This window comes from Sylvia atricapilla, chromosome 9 (genome assembly GCF_009819655.1).
Source record: "Sylvia atricapilla isolate bSylAtr1 chromosome 9, bSylAtr1.pri, whole genome shotgun sequence".
NCBI lineage: Eukaryota > Metazoa > Chordata > Aves > Passeriformes > Sylviidae > Sylvia > Sylvia atricapilla.
In genome coordinates, this window is record NC_089148.1 from 29,725,992 (window position 1) to 29,742,845 (window position 16,854).

At 42.1% G+C, this 16,854-nt stretch overlaps 1 protein-coding gene across 1 annotated transcript; it reads left to right on the top strand.

Moving 5' to 3' along the window:
* Positions 1 to 1,085: 1,085 nt before the first annotated feature.
* ORC1 (origin recognition complex subunit 1) lies at positions 1,086 to 15,973 on the top strand. The gene is made up of 16 exons (XM_066325481.1): positions 1,086 to 1,205; positions 1,588 to 1,715; positions 2,841 to 3,010; positions 3,194 to 3,575; positions 4,228 to 4,504; positions 5,858 to 5,962; positions 6,328 to 6,520; positions 7,061 to 7,167; positions 7,888 to 7,989; positions 8,654 to 8,825; positions 10,992 to 11,099; positions 11,852 to 12,001; positions 13,208 to 13,327; positions 14,778 to 14,944; positions 15,178 to 15,265; positions 15,760 to 15,973. Exons 1-16 carry the CDS (start codon positions 1,117 to 1,119, stop codon positions 15,952 to 15,954), a joined length of 2,553 nt encoding a protein of 850 aa, XP_066181578.1. The 5' UTR covers positions 1,086 to 1,116; the 3' UTR covers positions 15,955 to 15,973.
* Positions 15,974 to 16,854: the final 881 nt, after the last annotated feature.

Genomic DNA, 16,854 nt, shown 5'->3' on the forward strand with positions numbered 1-16,854 from the left:
GCGCCGCGCCCGGCACAAACATGGCGGCGCCGCGCCCGGCACAAACATGGCGGCGCCGCGCCCGGCACAAACATGGCGGCGCCGCGCCCGGCACAAACATGGCGGCGCCGCGCCTCTGCCCGCCCCCTGCGCGCGCTGCCGGGGGCGGGGCGCCGCGCGCGCTTTGGCGCGAAGTTCCATCGCGGCTGCGGCGGGACGCGCTGAGGGGACACGGTGAGGGGACACAGGGGACGCTCTGAGGGGACACGGTGAGGGGACACGGCGGGTAAAGGCTCTTGCTGCGGGTGGCCGCGCACTGGGACACGCTGCCCAGGGAGGCTGGGTACTCTCCCTCGCTAGAGATATCCCAGAACGGTCTGGACGCCAAACTGCGCGATGTCCTCTGGGACGAGCCTGCTGGAGCGGGGAGGTGGGAGCGGATAGAGCGCTGTGATCTGCTCCAGCCTCACTCGGTGTGAGGGGCTCGGGCCGGCCAGGGGCTGAGCGAGGGGCTCAGTGAGGAGGGGCTGAGTGAGGGGCTGAGCGAGGGGCTCAGCGGTGCTGCCGGAGCCCCTCGGTGTCCCCCGGCGTGTCCCGCCCGGCGCACAGCGGCCCCTCAGCCGCCATGTGCTGCCCGGGATGGGGGCACTGGGGACTGTGTAAGAATAAGAAAATTCTCACTTAGGAAAAAAAAAAAAAAAAAGGAAAAAAAAAATAGTTAAACCCCAAAACGAAAGCATAAGAATTGAGGGAAAGCGGAACGCCGGTGGCGGTGTCTGCCAGCTCGCAGCGAGGTTCGGTGTCCCCGCCATGGCGTGAGGGCCCGGGAGCCGCGGGGGCATGGAAGAGGAATTGAACAGCAAATCACTACTAAATTCCTTCCTTTTTTCCTCTAAATACCTTCCTTTTTTTCCTCTAAATACCTTCCTTGTTTCCTCTAAATTTCTTTCTTTTTCCCCCATCCCTCAGACAGGGGTGTCTGGGGCTTTGGGGAGCGTGGGCCTCTGTGTCAGCCCCCGTTCTTCATGCACGCCGAAAGAATTGATAGCAGCTCTACGTACCTTCCTGTCTTTCATGGTTTTGGTTTTAAATAATAATCAAAAAGTGTTTGTTTATTTTAGCTTTTCCTTGGGAATCATGAATACCCGGCAGCAAAGCAAACTTATCTACTCCTGGTATGGAAAACCCTTGAATTCAGACAGAAAACTGAGAAATTCGCACTACAAGTAAATAAAATTTATTTCTGTTTTGCTAAGGGAAACTTAATTGATGTTTCTTTACCTTTCTGACATCGTTTAGGTTAACTTGGCAGTCAGTGACAATACGAGTAAGATTTTGAGCATTTTGGTATGACACTATGTATGTAAAAGAAACATTGTCACTAAGCTCTCAAATTATAAACTTTATAGGGTATAAGCAGAAACACTTAACCAAATCTGTAAGTTTTAACTAAGTGAACTATGTATGAAAGCTTCTAATCAGGGAACTAAGTTGTAAGCAATTGCAAGAAGGGGCATAACTAGATGTAAAGCTGACAGGGCATTTGGCTTAATGATATGTGAATTATGAAAAATATTAAATACTCTTCTTGTGTCTATCACTTTCTAGGGGAATCCTTATTACATCAGAAAGCACCAAAACAGAAACCTGTATACAGCTTGGTGACTTTGTTTTAGTAGAAGGGCTGAATGCAGATCAGCCTTACGTGGCACAGCTCATGGATTTATATGAAGATGGTAAGAGAATGAAAAAATTACGTTCTGTGGAAGAAATGTTAAAAGGTTTTAAAGTTACCTTTTTAATGGGAGCGTAAGTTTTCGTAATCATTGCATCTGTGTTCACATGCTCCCCCAAATATTTGGGACTGATGGCTAATTCCATCAAAATTTGATACATAAATGGAAATTTAAGTACATTGTAACTTTTGCAGTCTTGTTACTAGTTGTCTAATTTAAAAGTGGTGGTCCTTGAGGAAGACAGTGTGAGCTCATGCTTTATTTAGAGACTGGAGAATCCAAGTGGAGCAAGAGCACTGCAGCCCTGAAATTTGCATCTCATTAGACATCAGGCAATTTAACAATAAAGTACAAGGCTGAATAAATGGGATTTGTTACTTCTGTTCCTTGTAGAACTGCTTATTTATACAGAGATAGATATGAAAAGATAAATCATGAGAGGTGGGTGATACAAAAATTTTCTGAGTCTGAATTGGGAGCTACTCATTGGCTATATCTGATTCCTCTGAGCAGCTTTTGTTCTCTTTTGTGCTGTAATAATAATACATTGAGGGTTTTAAATCATCTTTACCTTTTTTAAAACATGGATATGTATAATTCCATCTTATTTATTTACTAATGCACTTTCTTGTAGCACAACTGAATATTATTTTCATGCTGGAACAAAACCCATGAAACTTCTTTAAAAACAAGATATGTCATCAGCAATATTCCCTGGTTTGTCAGCCAGTGAAAAAAATTGTTTCTGGCTTCTCAAAGTACAACGGCACTGCAAATAACATCCTGAAATGTCTCAGTTCTCCTTTTATGTTGCTGATTTTAGTTAGCAGGGTTTGAGGAGATCCTATCTATGCAAATAAGGAACCTCTTGGTCTGTGATAGGGAACTGGTGGTCTGCAGCTGGTCTCCAGGTACTTTTGTGACTGAGACCCTGTGCAGGTGTTACCTTAGCCCTTAAAATTCTCAACTTAGATGTTTTAATTCAGCTTAGAGAATGGGACTTGCAGTCTCTTACCAAGTGCTTTCTCACCTGTGTCCAGGGAGGCTCTCTACCCTTGCTGCAGCTGAAGTCTGGCACTATTTGTGACTAAACTGATGTTCCCTGACCTCCTGTCCTTGTTGCAGGGGCTCAGCACAAACGTGCAGTTGTGCAGTGGTTCTGTCGCTTGGAGGAGATCCCTCAGAACAAACGGAAGCTGCTCAAAAGAGACATTTCTGCCCAGGAGGTGTTTTTTGATCAAGTTCTTGGCTATGACACTGATATAGTTGCAGAGACCATTATTAAAAGCATCATGGTATGTACTGCAAACCTTCTACACGGAGAGGGAAGAGAGAAACAGCAACAGCCCTGTGGTGTGAAACAGAAACTAAGGGTTGCATGAGTTGCAGTAATAAGATCTGTGAATAGAAAAGAGCTGAATTCTAAGTTAACAGGATATGTTAACGTATGAATGTTTTGATATTTCCTGTTTTTGCAGGTATTACCACTACATCTGGGTGAGGAGCTACCTATTATTACATTAAACAAAGATCAAACTTTCTATGTCAAACAGTCTTGGGATGGAAAGTGCTTTAAGGTTTTGTCCCCAGACATATTCTCTAAGCTGAAAGAAGCTAACAAGAAAAGAGATGTCATCACAAAATCTTCAGAAGCATTTATTCCTTCAGACATCCTTACACCTGTAAAAAGACAGACAGAGAGTGTTCTTCAGAGTGCCACAAAATCAAAAAACATTGATATGGAAATAGAATCCAAACATTCTACTTCCAAGTCCTCCCTTGCTAAGGAGAGGCATTCTCAGAGAGTGGCTAAAAATGACATCAAAACCCCAACAGCAAGGAAGAAGCTGGAGTTAAACAGTATGTATATGGCAATATTCTGCCCATTCAGTAGTTCTGTATATGTCTTGTGCTTCTCCCTTTTGGCTAGTTCAAACTATTGTGACGTTCAACATCAGTATTTTTAGCTACCTTGTTCAGGCTTTGGGATCAGCCCAAGCCTTGTAGGGACTTCACTGGTTTGTCTTGTCTGTTGTTTCAAGTACTCTACTGCTTATATCCAGCTGCTGCTGCACGTGCTTTATTTGTATCTGATAAATCTAAATGAAACTGCTGGTTGGCTGAAATGCTGCCAGTCAGCCTCACTTGACCTCAATGTCCCACTTTCTTTAACCTTCTGACTAATTGTGCACTAAAATGTTTACATTGAGCTGGTTGAATAAGCACATTTGATCCTGTGTAACGGGCAGGATTTTCAACATGGGACCTGACTAAAGTTGTAAGTGATGGAGGTGAATTAGAAAACTGAAATCTGTATGCCTTCCTTCAGTTTAGTAATTTTTAGAGGAAGTGCCTTCTAGTGATCCAGTTCCTTGTTCCTGGAGTGAATGAAATATCCATCTGCCTTCATTTAAACAACAGTCACTGAGCCGGCTGTACCATGTCTTCTGAAAGTTAATCAAACCAACCATACTGAAGCCTGACAAAAGTTCATTTTGCTTTCCATTTCTAGGTCCCACAAGATCCAAAGGCAGGCTGCTGGGATCTGAAGTTTTGGGCCTTTTGGACGACGACTGTGATGCCGTAGCACCATTGAAACCATCAGCCACTAAAAGAAAAGTGAAATTCACAAGTGATGTTTTGGGCTCACCACCAAAGATCTCCTGCAGCAATGATAAGTCCAAGTCAACTTCTGAGACTGCAGAGCACCATCGGATGTTCAGTGACACCATAAGATTGTCCCCCTACACTAAGATCAAAGATTTCAGTGAGAAAGACAACATTCTATCGTAAGTGATGGAGTTTTTATTACTTTTGTATGGGATTTCTGTTTGTGTGAAGCTCTCTTTAAACACATTTATGGAAGACTTCTGGGGAGAAAAGTAGGTGAAGTCTCTGCACGTGCCATGTTTTGAGAGCAAGGAGAGAAGGGGGAGAGCCTCAGCAGTGACAAGTGCACTGTGATGAAGCTTTAGAAAATGTTACTTGGAGGTGAATGAATGCTCAGAGAGATCCAAAGAGGACTTGACTTTCCAGAGGAAAAGCAGTTCATGGTTCCCAGAACAGAGAGGTGATGTTGGAAATGGGGGTGGTAGGATGATATGAAAGGAAACTGAAGCCATGTTGATGGTTGTTCTCGATCAACATGGATGAAAATCTGTTTCCCTACACTCTGTAAACAAGGCTCAGATGTGCCCGACTTGTGACAAGTGTTGAGGGATGCTGGACTGTAGAAAATGGTTTGCTTGGCCTCAGGAGAGTCTTCAAGAGAATTGTATGTATACCTCCATGCTGATTTTTATGTAGGAACGAAATCAAAGCCCCAAAAGGACAACTATTCATGTATGTCTTCTCACAGTCTTTAAAAATGGCATAAACTGGGAAAGGAGGAGAATGCAACAGACATTCTTGTGCAAAATGTTGGAAGAAGCCAGAAACCAGTCCTTTTCCTCCTTTCTAAGAATAAAGATGTGGATGCAACAGTGGAATTTCCACCCTTTTTCTTGTCACTAATTATATATATCATGAAAATGTTTACCTTTCATTGATAAGGTAATGGCATTTCAGTAGTATTTATAGATCTATAAAAACTTACAGGAACTGCCAAGAAATAACAAAAGCATCTGTAATTCATCTCATTTTTACTTTGAACCAGTAGGAAAGTTGTGTAGTAACAGTAAAATGTTTTAGTGGTGGGGATGAAGAAGCACCCAGGAAGACAACTAAGGAACATCAAAACACAAAGAGAAAAATACATTTCAAAGAGCAAATCAGAGTTTTGCAAAGGAAATATTTTTTTTCTTATCTTTCTCTTAAGAAAAGAAAAATAGTCAAAAAACCCCACCTCTCAATAAAATAAAACCACAGCTGTTGTGAGCCCCTCTCCCTTCAGTTTGGCAGTGCAAAACACAACAAATATTTTGTTTTTCTTTGCAAGGATGTATTGAAGACACAGTGCAAGAGGGGGGAAATTGTGCTGCCAGCATCCATGCCCTAGCCAATCTGTAAATAACAAATAAGAATTCAGGCTGGATGGACAGTGGTAACAATGGAGCCTGAAGTTTGAAAGGCCTTCTCTGTGTCTTTACAAGTGTGATGCAAAGAGAGGGAAATATAACCAGCTTTGTTTTCTTTCTTTCCAGTGCTGATGGATGTCAGCAGCCAGGCAGCCAGAGCCCTGTGCTGACCCCTCGTTCTCGCAGGACTTGTGCACAGAAAACCTGTGCTCTCATTGCAGAGCAGCTCAGGTAAACCCTGCAGCCAGTCTCCTCTTCTGAGTGCTCCTGAGAGCTTGAGGCCTTGAGAGCCTGTCTGGCTTAATATTGAAATGCAGAGGGTTCTGGAAGCACAGCTGAATTGCGGCTTGAGTAAAAACTGGTTTATGTTCAGAAACATAAAGCTGTGTTCTTCGTGGTGTTCTTCAGAAAACTGACTTCCTTTAGATCAGTCTGTTAAAAAGCCATGGAAAAAATTAGCAGCTGAAGTGGAAAACGTTTTGGCTTGCTGATTACAGTAACTCCAGAAAAAGCTGAAAGTGTACAAATGTTGCTCTGTGATGTGTAGACTTTTATGTGGGTTTTTTTAAAGCTTAAATAATTTGTGTTTCTTACAGCGTGTTGGACCAGGAAGACTTGTGTGACTCTGACAGTTCCTACACTTCAAGTAGTGAGGAAGAGGAGGAGGATGAGGAGGATGATGTGCCCTGTACACCAGAAAAGAAAACTAAATCCAGCAGAGTATTCAGCACCCCAAAATCTTCAAGGGAGTCAGCAGTTCACACTCCTGCAAAGACACTAAAGAAAACTGTAAGGTTCCACATAAAAGAGCTATTTTTGTTATTTCTGAGCCAGTTATTTGAATGCTTGATGCCTGTGTACCAGAGTTAAGTATCTGAACCCCTTAGCTTTTGATGAAGCATTATCTGGATTAATTTAATCTTTGGTATGAGTAGGTTATGCAAATATAGAAACCATTTGCCTGTTGTAGTATTGTGACAATATTGATCAGAAAACTGTAGCCTAAACAGGGAAATTACTGGCTTGGGTGCTGTTTCTTAAGAACCAGATCATTCTGTTCTGCAGCACTTCAGAAAAGGACTAACAACTCAAAAATCCTTCAGACAGTTAAAAGGTGTAATTGTCACCACCCCCTTTCCAGTTTCTTTTTTTCTCTTAGGCAGAAAACACCATAAGGCTTGTTTGGTAATCCCCTGTGTAAATACTGGTTCTCAGTTCATCTTGCACTTTGGCATAAGTAATGTTTGGGAAACTCACATCAGTGATTTGTTCCCAACAGAAATTGCTGTTTGTAGAAAATCTGCTTGAGGTTGTAATTTCTCTTTGCAGCCTTTACAGGGAACACCCAGAACACCCAGGAATGCAACTCCAGAGATTCCCAGGCGCATCCAGGCAGCCCAGGAACCAGCCAGTGTACTGGAAGAAGCCAGATTAAGGTAACCTGTGCTCAGGAAAATCATCTTTATTTTGCATCAGGTGTGCATAGCAGTAGGCTGTGCTGAAATAGGGAATGTCACCTTTACCATTTAGAATAAAACAGGTAAAAATGCCTGGTGTTCTGATCCAAGAAGAGTATTTAATAATTTACAGGATAATACTAGATTTACAGATAATGGTGGTGTTTACAATACTATTTTCGCTGTTTCAGATTATTTTATCCAGTCTGTGCTAAGTTCTTCAGAATTAGGTATCTTTATTCTGTGCATCATTAGAAAGACAAAGATCCTCTCTGATTAGCTTTAGATTGTAAAGGTACAATATTTGTCTCTTCTCGGTGCATGAAAAAGCTTTACAGGTATCACTATAAATCCTCAGTGGAAAAAAAAAAAGGCATTCAGGACTGACTGTCTTTCAAACTGGGTTTTAGTTCTGTTTCCTATAAGCAGTCTCTCCTGTTCTGTCCTACTCTGCACTGACTTACAAATAAATAGTTTTTGAATTAGAACAGATCTTTATTGCTGCATAAATTAAGAGCACATAGAGAGAGACTAGGGTATTTCTTTTGGGATACTTGACACTTGATGCTCAGACTTAAAAGTATGTAAGAGATTTGGAAAACTCCACATGGGAGGAAGGTGAGCATTTACCTGTTTGTTTGCATCAGCTCTTCAGAGGGAACAGCAATTTTAACTCTCTTTTTCTTTTTTAATTCAAAGGCTGCATGTTTCTGCTGTCCCAGAATCTCTGCCTTGTCGTGAGGAAGAATTCCAGGATATCTATAACTTTGTGGAAAGCAAACTTATTGATGGTACAGGAGGGTGAGTTTGGATAGACTGTGACCAAGATCACATCTGCTTACAGCATAACAGCAGTCAGAGGATATATTTTTACTTCATATTTATTACTTATATTTAAAAAGTTATCCTCATTTAAAGTTCCTTGCTTGATTTTCCTGATTTTTTTTATTTTTGATTTTTTTCTTGATTTTTTTTATTTTTATTCCCTAAGTGGTGTTGTGTGTAGAGAAAATGTGGGCTTCTTTATTCTACAGATTCAAATTAAAGATTAAGTTATAACTGGTCAGTTTTAGAAGTCGGGAAAACTATTTCTTTTTTAAAAAAAGATGTAAATTACGTTTATAAAATGTTGTTGTTAGTTGCTTAAATTGTTAGTTGCTTAGTTGTTAATTGCTTAAATTAATAATAAAATAATAAAATAATAATATATAAATATATAAAGATATATAAATATATAAAAATAAAAATATTATATATATATATATAATAAAATAATATTAAAAATCCTCATGATCCTCCGAGGAACTATGTGTCCCAGCTTGCAAATAAAGTAAGATGCAGGGAGTTACCTGAAGTGTGAGAGGAGCATTCCAGACTGGTGTCAGAGGTCAGCAATTCCAGCTCATTAATCCCAAGAGTGTTACCATTTTGCTCAGGCTGCTGAAGAAATGCTCTCCTTTTGTAGGTGCATGTACATTTCTGGAGTGCCTGGGACAGGTAAAACTGCAACTGTTCATGAAGTGGTTCGGTGTCTTCAGCAAGCTGCAGAAAATGATGAGCTGCCACCATTCCAGTTTGTGGAGATCAATGGCATGAAGCTGACAGACCCTCACCAAGCCTATGTGCAGATATTAGAGGTAAGGAAAGCATTTTCAGTGGCTCCTGGGGTTTGAAAGAAGAGATCTTACACTTTACCATCAGATCCTTGATATGTTACAGTGTTGAAGGCACTTATCAGTACTTCCCAGCCCCACCAAGAGACTGTGTGCTTTTATCTTACAGCAGATTAGAAAATAAGGCCTTAGCCAACTTCTTGAACTGTTTTGTTCTCTGCTGCATAAGGGCAGAGTCTGAGAAATAGCTTGTTTTATGGCATCTACTCATCTAAAAAAAATCTAAATCAGCTCTTTATATTTTCCTGTGGTGTAACGTTTCTGCACATCTGCTTAAACAACTACTAAGGTGACCACTCTGAAAGTCAGTGTAGCAGTAGAATCATTACTATGGGGGTCATAATGGTTAATTGGTCAGTCATAATAGTAATTCAGCTGAAGAGGGGCTATCTCTGTCAACAAAAGTGTATTTCAGATATCCATGACAGACCAGTCTGCAGCATCTGTCTGGAACTACTGACTGTGCTTGTGTTGTATGGGTGGGAATTAATCTTCTGAGGACTGGATTAAGATCCCCCAGTAGGCATGAGACAGTAACTGCTCAAAAGCTTTCTCAGTCTAGGCTAACTTTAAACCAGTGACCTGGAAATTAAATGGTTTCCTGAAGCATCTGTTCCATTTTCATATAAACTTCTGCTCCATTTATTTAAGTTTGACATCATCTTTTTAGCAGGGAGTGGCATACATTAGTGTTCTAAGGTCCCTATCCTCATAGTTGGCAGTTAAATTTGCATATTTGCATCCTATCCTCAAATCAGCTTAGACAGTGTCTTGCTGAGGGATTTGCTGAGGCCAGGCCACTGTGTTTCTTCAGCATAGTGAGAGGTTTCGTGACAATTACCTTATTTCATGGTAGCGTGAATGTATTTTAACATCCTTTGTTCCTATCCCATTCAGCATAAAATCTAAAAATGAATAAAGAATAGGCCTTTGGAAGTACAATCTGTTGCCCCTCACTGGTCCTGAACTCTAAGGTAGCCCAGTGGAATATCCTTTAGGGGAGTACAAAGTGGCATGGACCACGTACTTCTTCAATTCCTTCTGCCTCAGCTGCTGTGAAAGAACCCTGAATAAGAGCCAGGCTGCTGCTGCTCTCTGATTGCTGCAGGTCGAGATCCAGTTTGCTGGTGTTTCTCTTTGCATGAATGAAGGAAATTCTGGAGCTTCTCTTCTGCAGTGACCTCACTGCTGTAGGAAAGTTTAGAGCTGGAACAGGGTCTGGAAGCCCTGGGCGGATGAAAGAGGCGAGGTTAAATCTTATCTGGGTACAGCTGGGTTCCACCACAGCAACTGAACTCTGCTATATTGGATACTCAGCTCCAGAGCTGTAGAATCAGGCTTCTCTGGGGTTCAATTCCTTTCTGTGACTGATTTGGACTGTCCTGACTACAGTGGAAACATGAAAATTCATCTTGTGCTCTAACTTGTTTAGTAATCATCAAATCCTAGGTTTATACGAGATTTTAGAAAAGAGATACAGTTTTCAAATGCAGTCTCCATTTGGCTTTATTGCTGGACTTTGCACTATGATGAACAATTGATTCAGCATCTGCAGTGTAATTTTGAAATGTCATGCTTTGATTTCTGGATATCTTTTGCAAGGAAGAGGTAATGTACAGTCAGCTCATCTGTTCTGCCACATAGTTGCAAAAGGTAGTGCAGGTACTTTTTTAGCTCACAGTTGAATAAATGTAATTATAGATCCTGCTGATGATTCATTAGAATTTTAATAGCAGTCCCAGATTACTCAAGTCAGGCTATTCTTGTCAGCTGACTTGGGTTTTCAGTAGGTGTGTGCATTTAGAGATACCCTAGAGATATGCTGGGTTTAGGGCCCTCTAGACTGGGTGGGTTCAGGATTTCTTAATGATTCTAAGATAGGGAATTCTGTGGGCCCTTCTTTTTATTGTTTTGTTTCTCTTCTCCTTTATGACCTTGGTAGACCAAAGTGTCTTATGAGCTACCTTCTCCTTTTTTTTTTTTTTTTTTTTTTTTACTTCCCCATGGAAAAAATAATCCAGGTGCTTGGTGTTGATTGTTAAGGAAAGGCAAAAATTGAATGGAGTCAAAGTTTATATTTCCAGGGGTTCGGTGTGATTAACCTGCAATATTTGTTCAATCCTTGTGCAGTTCTTGACAGGTCAGAAGGTGACAGCAAGCCATGCTGCAGTACTGCTGGCAAAGCTGTTCAGTACACCTGGACCAAAGAGGAACACCACAGTGCTGGTAGTGGATGAGGTGAGACAAAGAATCCTTTGTTTTCTTTCCTCCAAGGATTGTAAGAAGTGAGTTTTTGGTGGATGGGAAATTATGCATGCTTTGAGTGTATCACGTGATGTAACAGGAATAGACTTAGGAGAGAGGAGATGCAAATAGTTCCTGTTACCTATTTAAATCCAGTTTCCTAAAAAGGCTGAGTATCCTGTTGCCACGTTGTTGTCTGCCAATATGGATTTCATATTGGTTTTATGTTTTGTTATTCCAAGACATGGAATAATAAGTTGTTTGTCAATTCTAAATCCCAGAGGATTCAACTTTTTGTATTTTGTCTGGAAGCTGCTGCTTTTCCAGTGGGAAAACTCACAGAGAAATGTCCCACTCAGTTTTGGAAGACTTTCAATATAATATCTTCAGTTACAATCATATACACTCTTATTTTTGCTGTAAGCTAATTCAGGTTCTCACTTGGAGAGTCTTTGAATCTTATTAGATGTAGTATTAGTATCACAATAGTGTTTTCAAACTCCAGCTGTTTAACATTTACTGTTCAAGCATCCAGTAGGACTGTGCTTTTCCAAAAGAGATTAGAGTCCTAACTCAGCAATTGAGTCCTATTAGTAGATGGATAAAGGAAAAGCAACAGAGACAGCTTGTTCAGAACCATGTGAGGAATCTTCTGTGGCAGAGCTGGTCCTCAAACCCCCATCAGGTACTGTAAATAAGAGGCCATTCCTTTTTCCAGTCTGATTCTTCTCTTTTTATCTCTGCAGCTTGATCTGCTGTGGACCCGGAAGCAGAACGTGATGTACAATTTATTTGACTGGCCAACCAAAAAGCATTCCAAGCTCATCATCCTGGCCATTGCCAACACCATGGACCTGCCAGAAAGAATCATGATGAACAGAGTAGCAAGCAGGCTGGTATGTCCCAGCAGTTCTGTTGCTGTGCCATAAAAGGAGAACAGATTTAAATACTGGGTGCAATCAGAAGCAACCCAGGAGAAAAGTAGCATTGGTTATATCAGAAGCTGAACAATGTTTTTTATAATTTCCTCTCCAGAGGACTGATTATGAACATATAAATCTTAGCAAAGTAAGTTCAGGAGCCTGTTTGCTAATCAGGTGTTAGGCTGTGTACATGCATTATGTTCTTGTAAGAATGGAATAAGAATATGGATGCCTTATTTAAATATATTAAGATCTGGATAATCAAATGCTGTGCTTCATGGTTAAGCTGCTTACACTAGAGCTCAGAACTCTCTTCTGGTTTCTTTCCCTCTTTTTCCTTTCATTCCAGGCACCTCCTTACTTCTCTGTTTACCATCATCAGTTGGTAAATTATATAAAGGTATCTAACAAAGAAAATTGGATGTTCTCTCCACTTGTTTTGAATACATTTTCCTAGGTCATCTCACCATGGCTCTGGAAAGCGATTTGCAAAAACAGTGCTCTGTGCCTCTATCCTTCCATGACTCAAAAACAGCTCCACAGGGTGTGAATTGCTTTCCCCCACCCACTAAGCCCACTGCAGATCAGCTGAGTCCATATAGTCACAAGAGAAGAGTTTTGCATAAGAAATTCAAAACTCGGGTCTCCTGTAGGATGAAAGGCAGTGCACCATCTGTAACATGGATTGTCCTCATCTGAGGGCAGCTCTTATTTGCTTGAGCCAGAAAAGGGTTTTAGTTCTTGGCTGATGGCTATCTTGAAGTCAACACACACATACACAGAGTTGCTAAAGGAGACATTACTAATTTTCCACAGCTGCTGCTGTTACTGTATTAAAAAATAATGTGTAGACAGATGTAATCAAAATATTTTTGTATTGGGGAGCTTTGATTTGTTTAAAAGTTTTTTTTATAGGGGAAACCTGATTTCTGATAGCAGCTTCACTTGCTCCTTGGGCCTTTAAGTGGGGAGATCCAACCACTGAGTCACTGTTTTGTGGATTTGTACATTTGTTTCACAAATGTGATTGATTAAAGCATGTCACTGAGAGAGAAAGGACATGAAAGACTGATTGCTCCTACCAGAAAAAGTAAAAGTAACCACACAGGCCATGCTTGAGCAGTTGAGAGTTTTCCAGCACCACAGACACTTCTCACTGTGTTGTGTCATTTCTTGCAGGGCCTCACCAGAATGTCCTTTCAGCCCTACACCTACAAACAGTTACAGCAAATCATTTCATCCAGACTGAAGGGTGTGAAGGCATTTGAAGAGGATGCAGTTCAGCTGGTCTCCAGAAAGGTGAGCACAGAGCAGATGAATGTCCTTCATGTTGCACCTGGTGAGAAGTGTGGGGACAGCAAGGGAGAGTTTTGTAACAGCTCTTAGACCTGGTTTGTGGTTGTGTTCTGCATCGGAGACGAGTGGGGCACAATTAGATCATACATTATTCAGGGTATTTTCTCAGAAGGCATTGCTAGAGCAGTGTCCTTGCTTTTTCCACCTACTCTGAGAAGGCAGCAGCATATTCCAGGAGCTGAAGGCATGACAAGAGTCGTGATGATAAGATGTCAGCTGTCTCCACTGTTTAGCATAAATGTGAGTCATTGGAGAATCCTGAAAAAGATAGCATGCCAGTGGCAGTGGAAATAGCCTTATTAATTTTGTTTCTCAAAATGTTTAGTGTCCTGTCATAATAGATAATAGCTGTTCTGTTTGCAAGTCTTAATACTCAGCTGTACAAAACGTAAGCAATGCATTGGGGATCAGCAGCTTCTCAAATTGAGATATGTGCACTGCTAATGTGTTATATTAGCAGCTCTATATTAAAGTAATCTATTAAAATTATGTCAAAACATCCTACATCACTGTAGGATTAATAAAGAGTGCTCATGAATATGTCAGAAGTAAATACAAGCATGTGTTTTGTTGCAAAAGGACCGCCTCCCTGTAAGAATAATAGTGATGATTTTGCAGAGGGAATAATTGCAGTGTTTTTCTAGTATGAGTTTTCTTCAGAACATACAGAAATATACCTTGCAATTAAATTTTCTACAGGGTTCTTCATTCTTGGCCCCAGCTGGATGCTAAGGCTTTTGTATATTACCAGCATCTACTGGGAAAACTAGGCCAGTACTATATGTGGTGAATGTTCATAGCTTTATTAAAACTGTAAAGCCTATTGGGGTTTTAACAGGTATTCAGTTTCAGAAATTTCAGACAACTAAAAATTTTCAGGCACTTGTAACTGTAAATCGACTATCCTGAATACTTCTTTGAGACCTTCTAAAATTATTAGTGTACTCTTAAAATCAGTATTTTAAGGAGTGTAGATAAACTGAGGGTTTTTTGTGTCATAGCCACTCCCCCTTCTTCCTTTTGCATGAATCTGGATTATGGTAAAGGTCTTCACTGATAACTGAACTGGTACTTCTGAAAGCTTTTGGTGTTGAAGTGAACGGCTCACCTTTGATTTTTTTCAAAACTCTGACTTCTGCGTTAGAGAAAAAAGTTCAGCCTTGAAATTTTGATGATCAGGGTGAGGTGGTGGGAGATGTGGAGAGTTGCTTCTGTTGGTTTTGGTCAGCAAGCTTTGTTGTTCAGGATCTGGGATTCTGTTAAGATAGTTCAGAGATGTGTTGCTCTCCCACTGGGTGCTCAGGGTGTTTGGGGTTGGTTTGTTTGTTAATTCTTGCTCATCTCTTTCCCCAGCTGTTTGGAAATTTCCCAAATCTGTCCTGTTCTCTTGCAGGTGGCAGCCCTGTCCGGGGACGCCCGGCGGTGCCTGGATATCTGCAGGAGGGCCACGGAGATCTGCGAGTTCTCCGGGCAGAAGAGAAGGCCAGAGATTGTCAGGATGGCCCACGTGACTGAAGCCATAGATGAAATGTTCTCATCGCCATATGTCAACGCAATCAGGTAAAAACATTTCCTTTGCTTTTGTGTCCCTTTCACAGCACTGGTTTTTCAAAAACAAAAATTGTCATGACAGAGTTGCAGGCTGTGATACAATGGCCACTTGTGACATAAAGTGCCTACCCTGTGTTTAAATATGTAGCTCCCAAGCAATTTCCCTTCCAGACTTCCTCCTGATGTTTCATAGGCTCTGAACTTCACAAATGGATTTTTGTCTGTTTTGTTTTTTGACTCAGGAATGCTTCATTGCACGAACAAATCTTCTTGAAAGCAATTTTGGCAGAGTTTCGCAGGGCAGGAGTTGAGGAGGCAACAGTTCAACAGGTATGAGGCTTTTTTGTTACTGATGCCAGTAATCTGGATCACAAGGTGCTTGTATTTTTTTTTTTGGCCTGCGTGTTAAAACATGTCATGCTTCTACCCTAACATGCTTTATAACAGGAAAAATCAGACAGAAGCTGAAATTATCAGGCAACAGTCCAAGGAGGAAAACTGAAAGTTGATTCCAACTTGTGCATCACTGTTTTTCTTCACAGAGGCAGATATGTCACTGAGGGCTTTGGTTTTTTAAGTAGACCCATAAAGTACTGGGTGCCAGCAGAGCTGTGGAGACTGGAGTAGTGTGGAAGCTAAATGTTAATGCTTCTAGAAAGATGTAGTTCTAAACATTTTCACATCAAATTACAGCATCTGAACAGGCTGGAACGATTTTATCTCCCCTCCATGGATGTGGGGGGAAGGCAGCTCCTCTCTGTGTCACCTTGGCACACTCAGTTGCAGCAGGCAGTGAACACCACCTGTGTCCTTTTTCTCAACAGATCTACCACCACCACGTGGCCTTGTGCAGGATGGAAGGCCTGCAGAGCCCTACAGTGTCAGAAATGATGGCAATTTGTTCCAGACTTGGAGCCTGCAGGCTCTTGCTGGTGGAGGCCAGCAATAAATATCTGCACATGCGGGTGCGACTCAACCTCGGCCAGGACGATGTCATGTATGCACTCAGGGAGGAATAAAGCAAAAGAGATTTTTTGAAGAAATGGAAATAGCGAAATGTATTTTTTTAAATGCTTTGTTCATTTGATGTATGAAAGCAGTCTGTTAATAATAAAGAATTAATTTCAAAGCATTTTAAGTATTTCAAACTATTTGTTTTTATAAGTATTTTAAAGTGCTGGTAGTTGGTCCCCTTTTAATTAAGGTGCATTAACTTGGAATGGATTATTTGAAATGGATTATTTGAAATGGGTTATTTAAAATGGATTAGTAGCATCACTATTTTTTGTTATTAAAACTTACAGAGTCTGGCACACTGTGGATTTTCCTCACTGACTTTTACACTCAACAAAAGCCGTCGTTAAAATACGCTTTAAACTTTCCTCGCTAACATAATTAAAAGGAACTTCCAGCTTGCAAGGCAAGCGTTGGAATGTGTGCGTTGGAATGGAGGAGACCGTAACTACACGGCGCGAAGTGTGCCATCCAAATACCCGCTCCTTTGATCGGTGACGGTGAAGCACCGCCACTCGGCAGCGGCCGGGTACCGGGGCGGTGCGGGCCGAGCCCGGGGTGCGGACGGGGCCCGGTGCGGACGGAGCCCGGTGTGCGGACGGAGCCCGGTGTGCGGACGGAGCCCGGTGTGTGCACGGAGCCTGGTGTGCGGACGGGGCCCGGTGTGCGGGCCGAGCCCGGGGTGCGCACGGAGCCCGGTGCGGGCCGAGCCCGGTGTGCGCACGGAGCCCGGTGCGGGCCGAGCCCGGTGCGGACGGGGCCCGGTGTGCGCACGGAGCCCGGTGCGGACGGGGCGCGGTGCGCATGGAGCCCGGTGCGGACGGAGCCCGGTGTGCGGACGGGGCCCGGTGCGGGCCAAGCCTGGGGTGCGCACGGAGCCCGGGGCGGGCCGAGCCCGGGGTGCG

Excerpts from the sequence above, each read along its gene's own strand:
- ORC1 (XM_066325481.1), top strand. The coding sequence starts at position 1,117 with ATGAATACCCGGCAGCAAAGCAAACTTATCTACTCCTGGTATGGAAAA. Across the intron at positions 1,206-1,587 it reads CTGAGAAATTCGCACTACAA|GGGAATCCTTATTACATCAG; the intron begins GTAAATAAAATT and ends ATCACTTTCTAG. Across the intron at positions 15,266-15,759 it reads AGGAGGCAACAGTTCAACAG|ATCTACCACCACCACGTGGC; the intron begins GTATGAGGCTTT and ends TTTTCTCAACAG.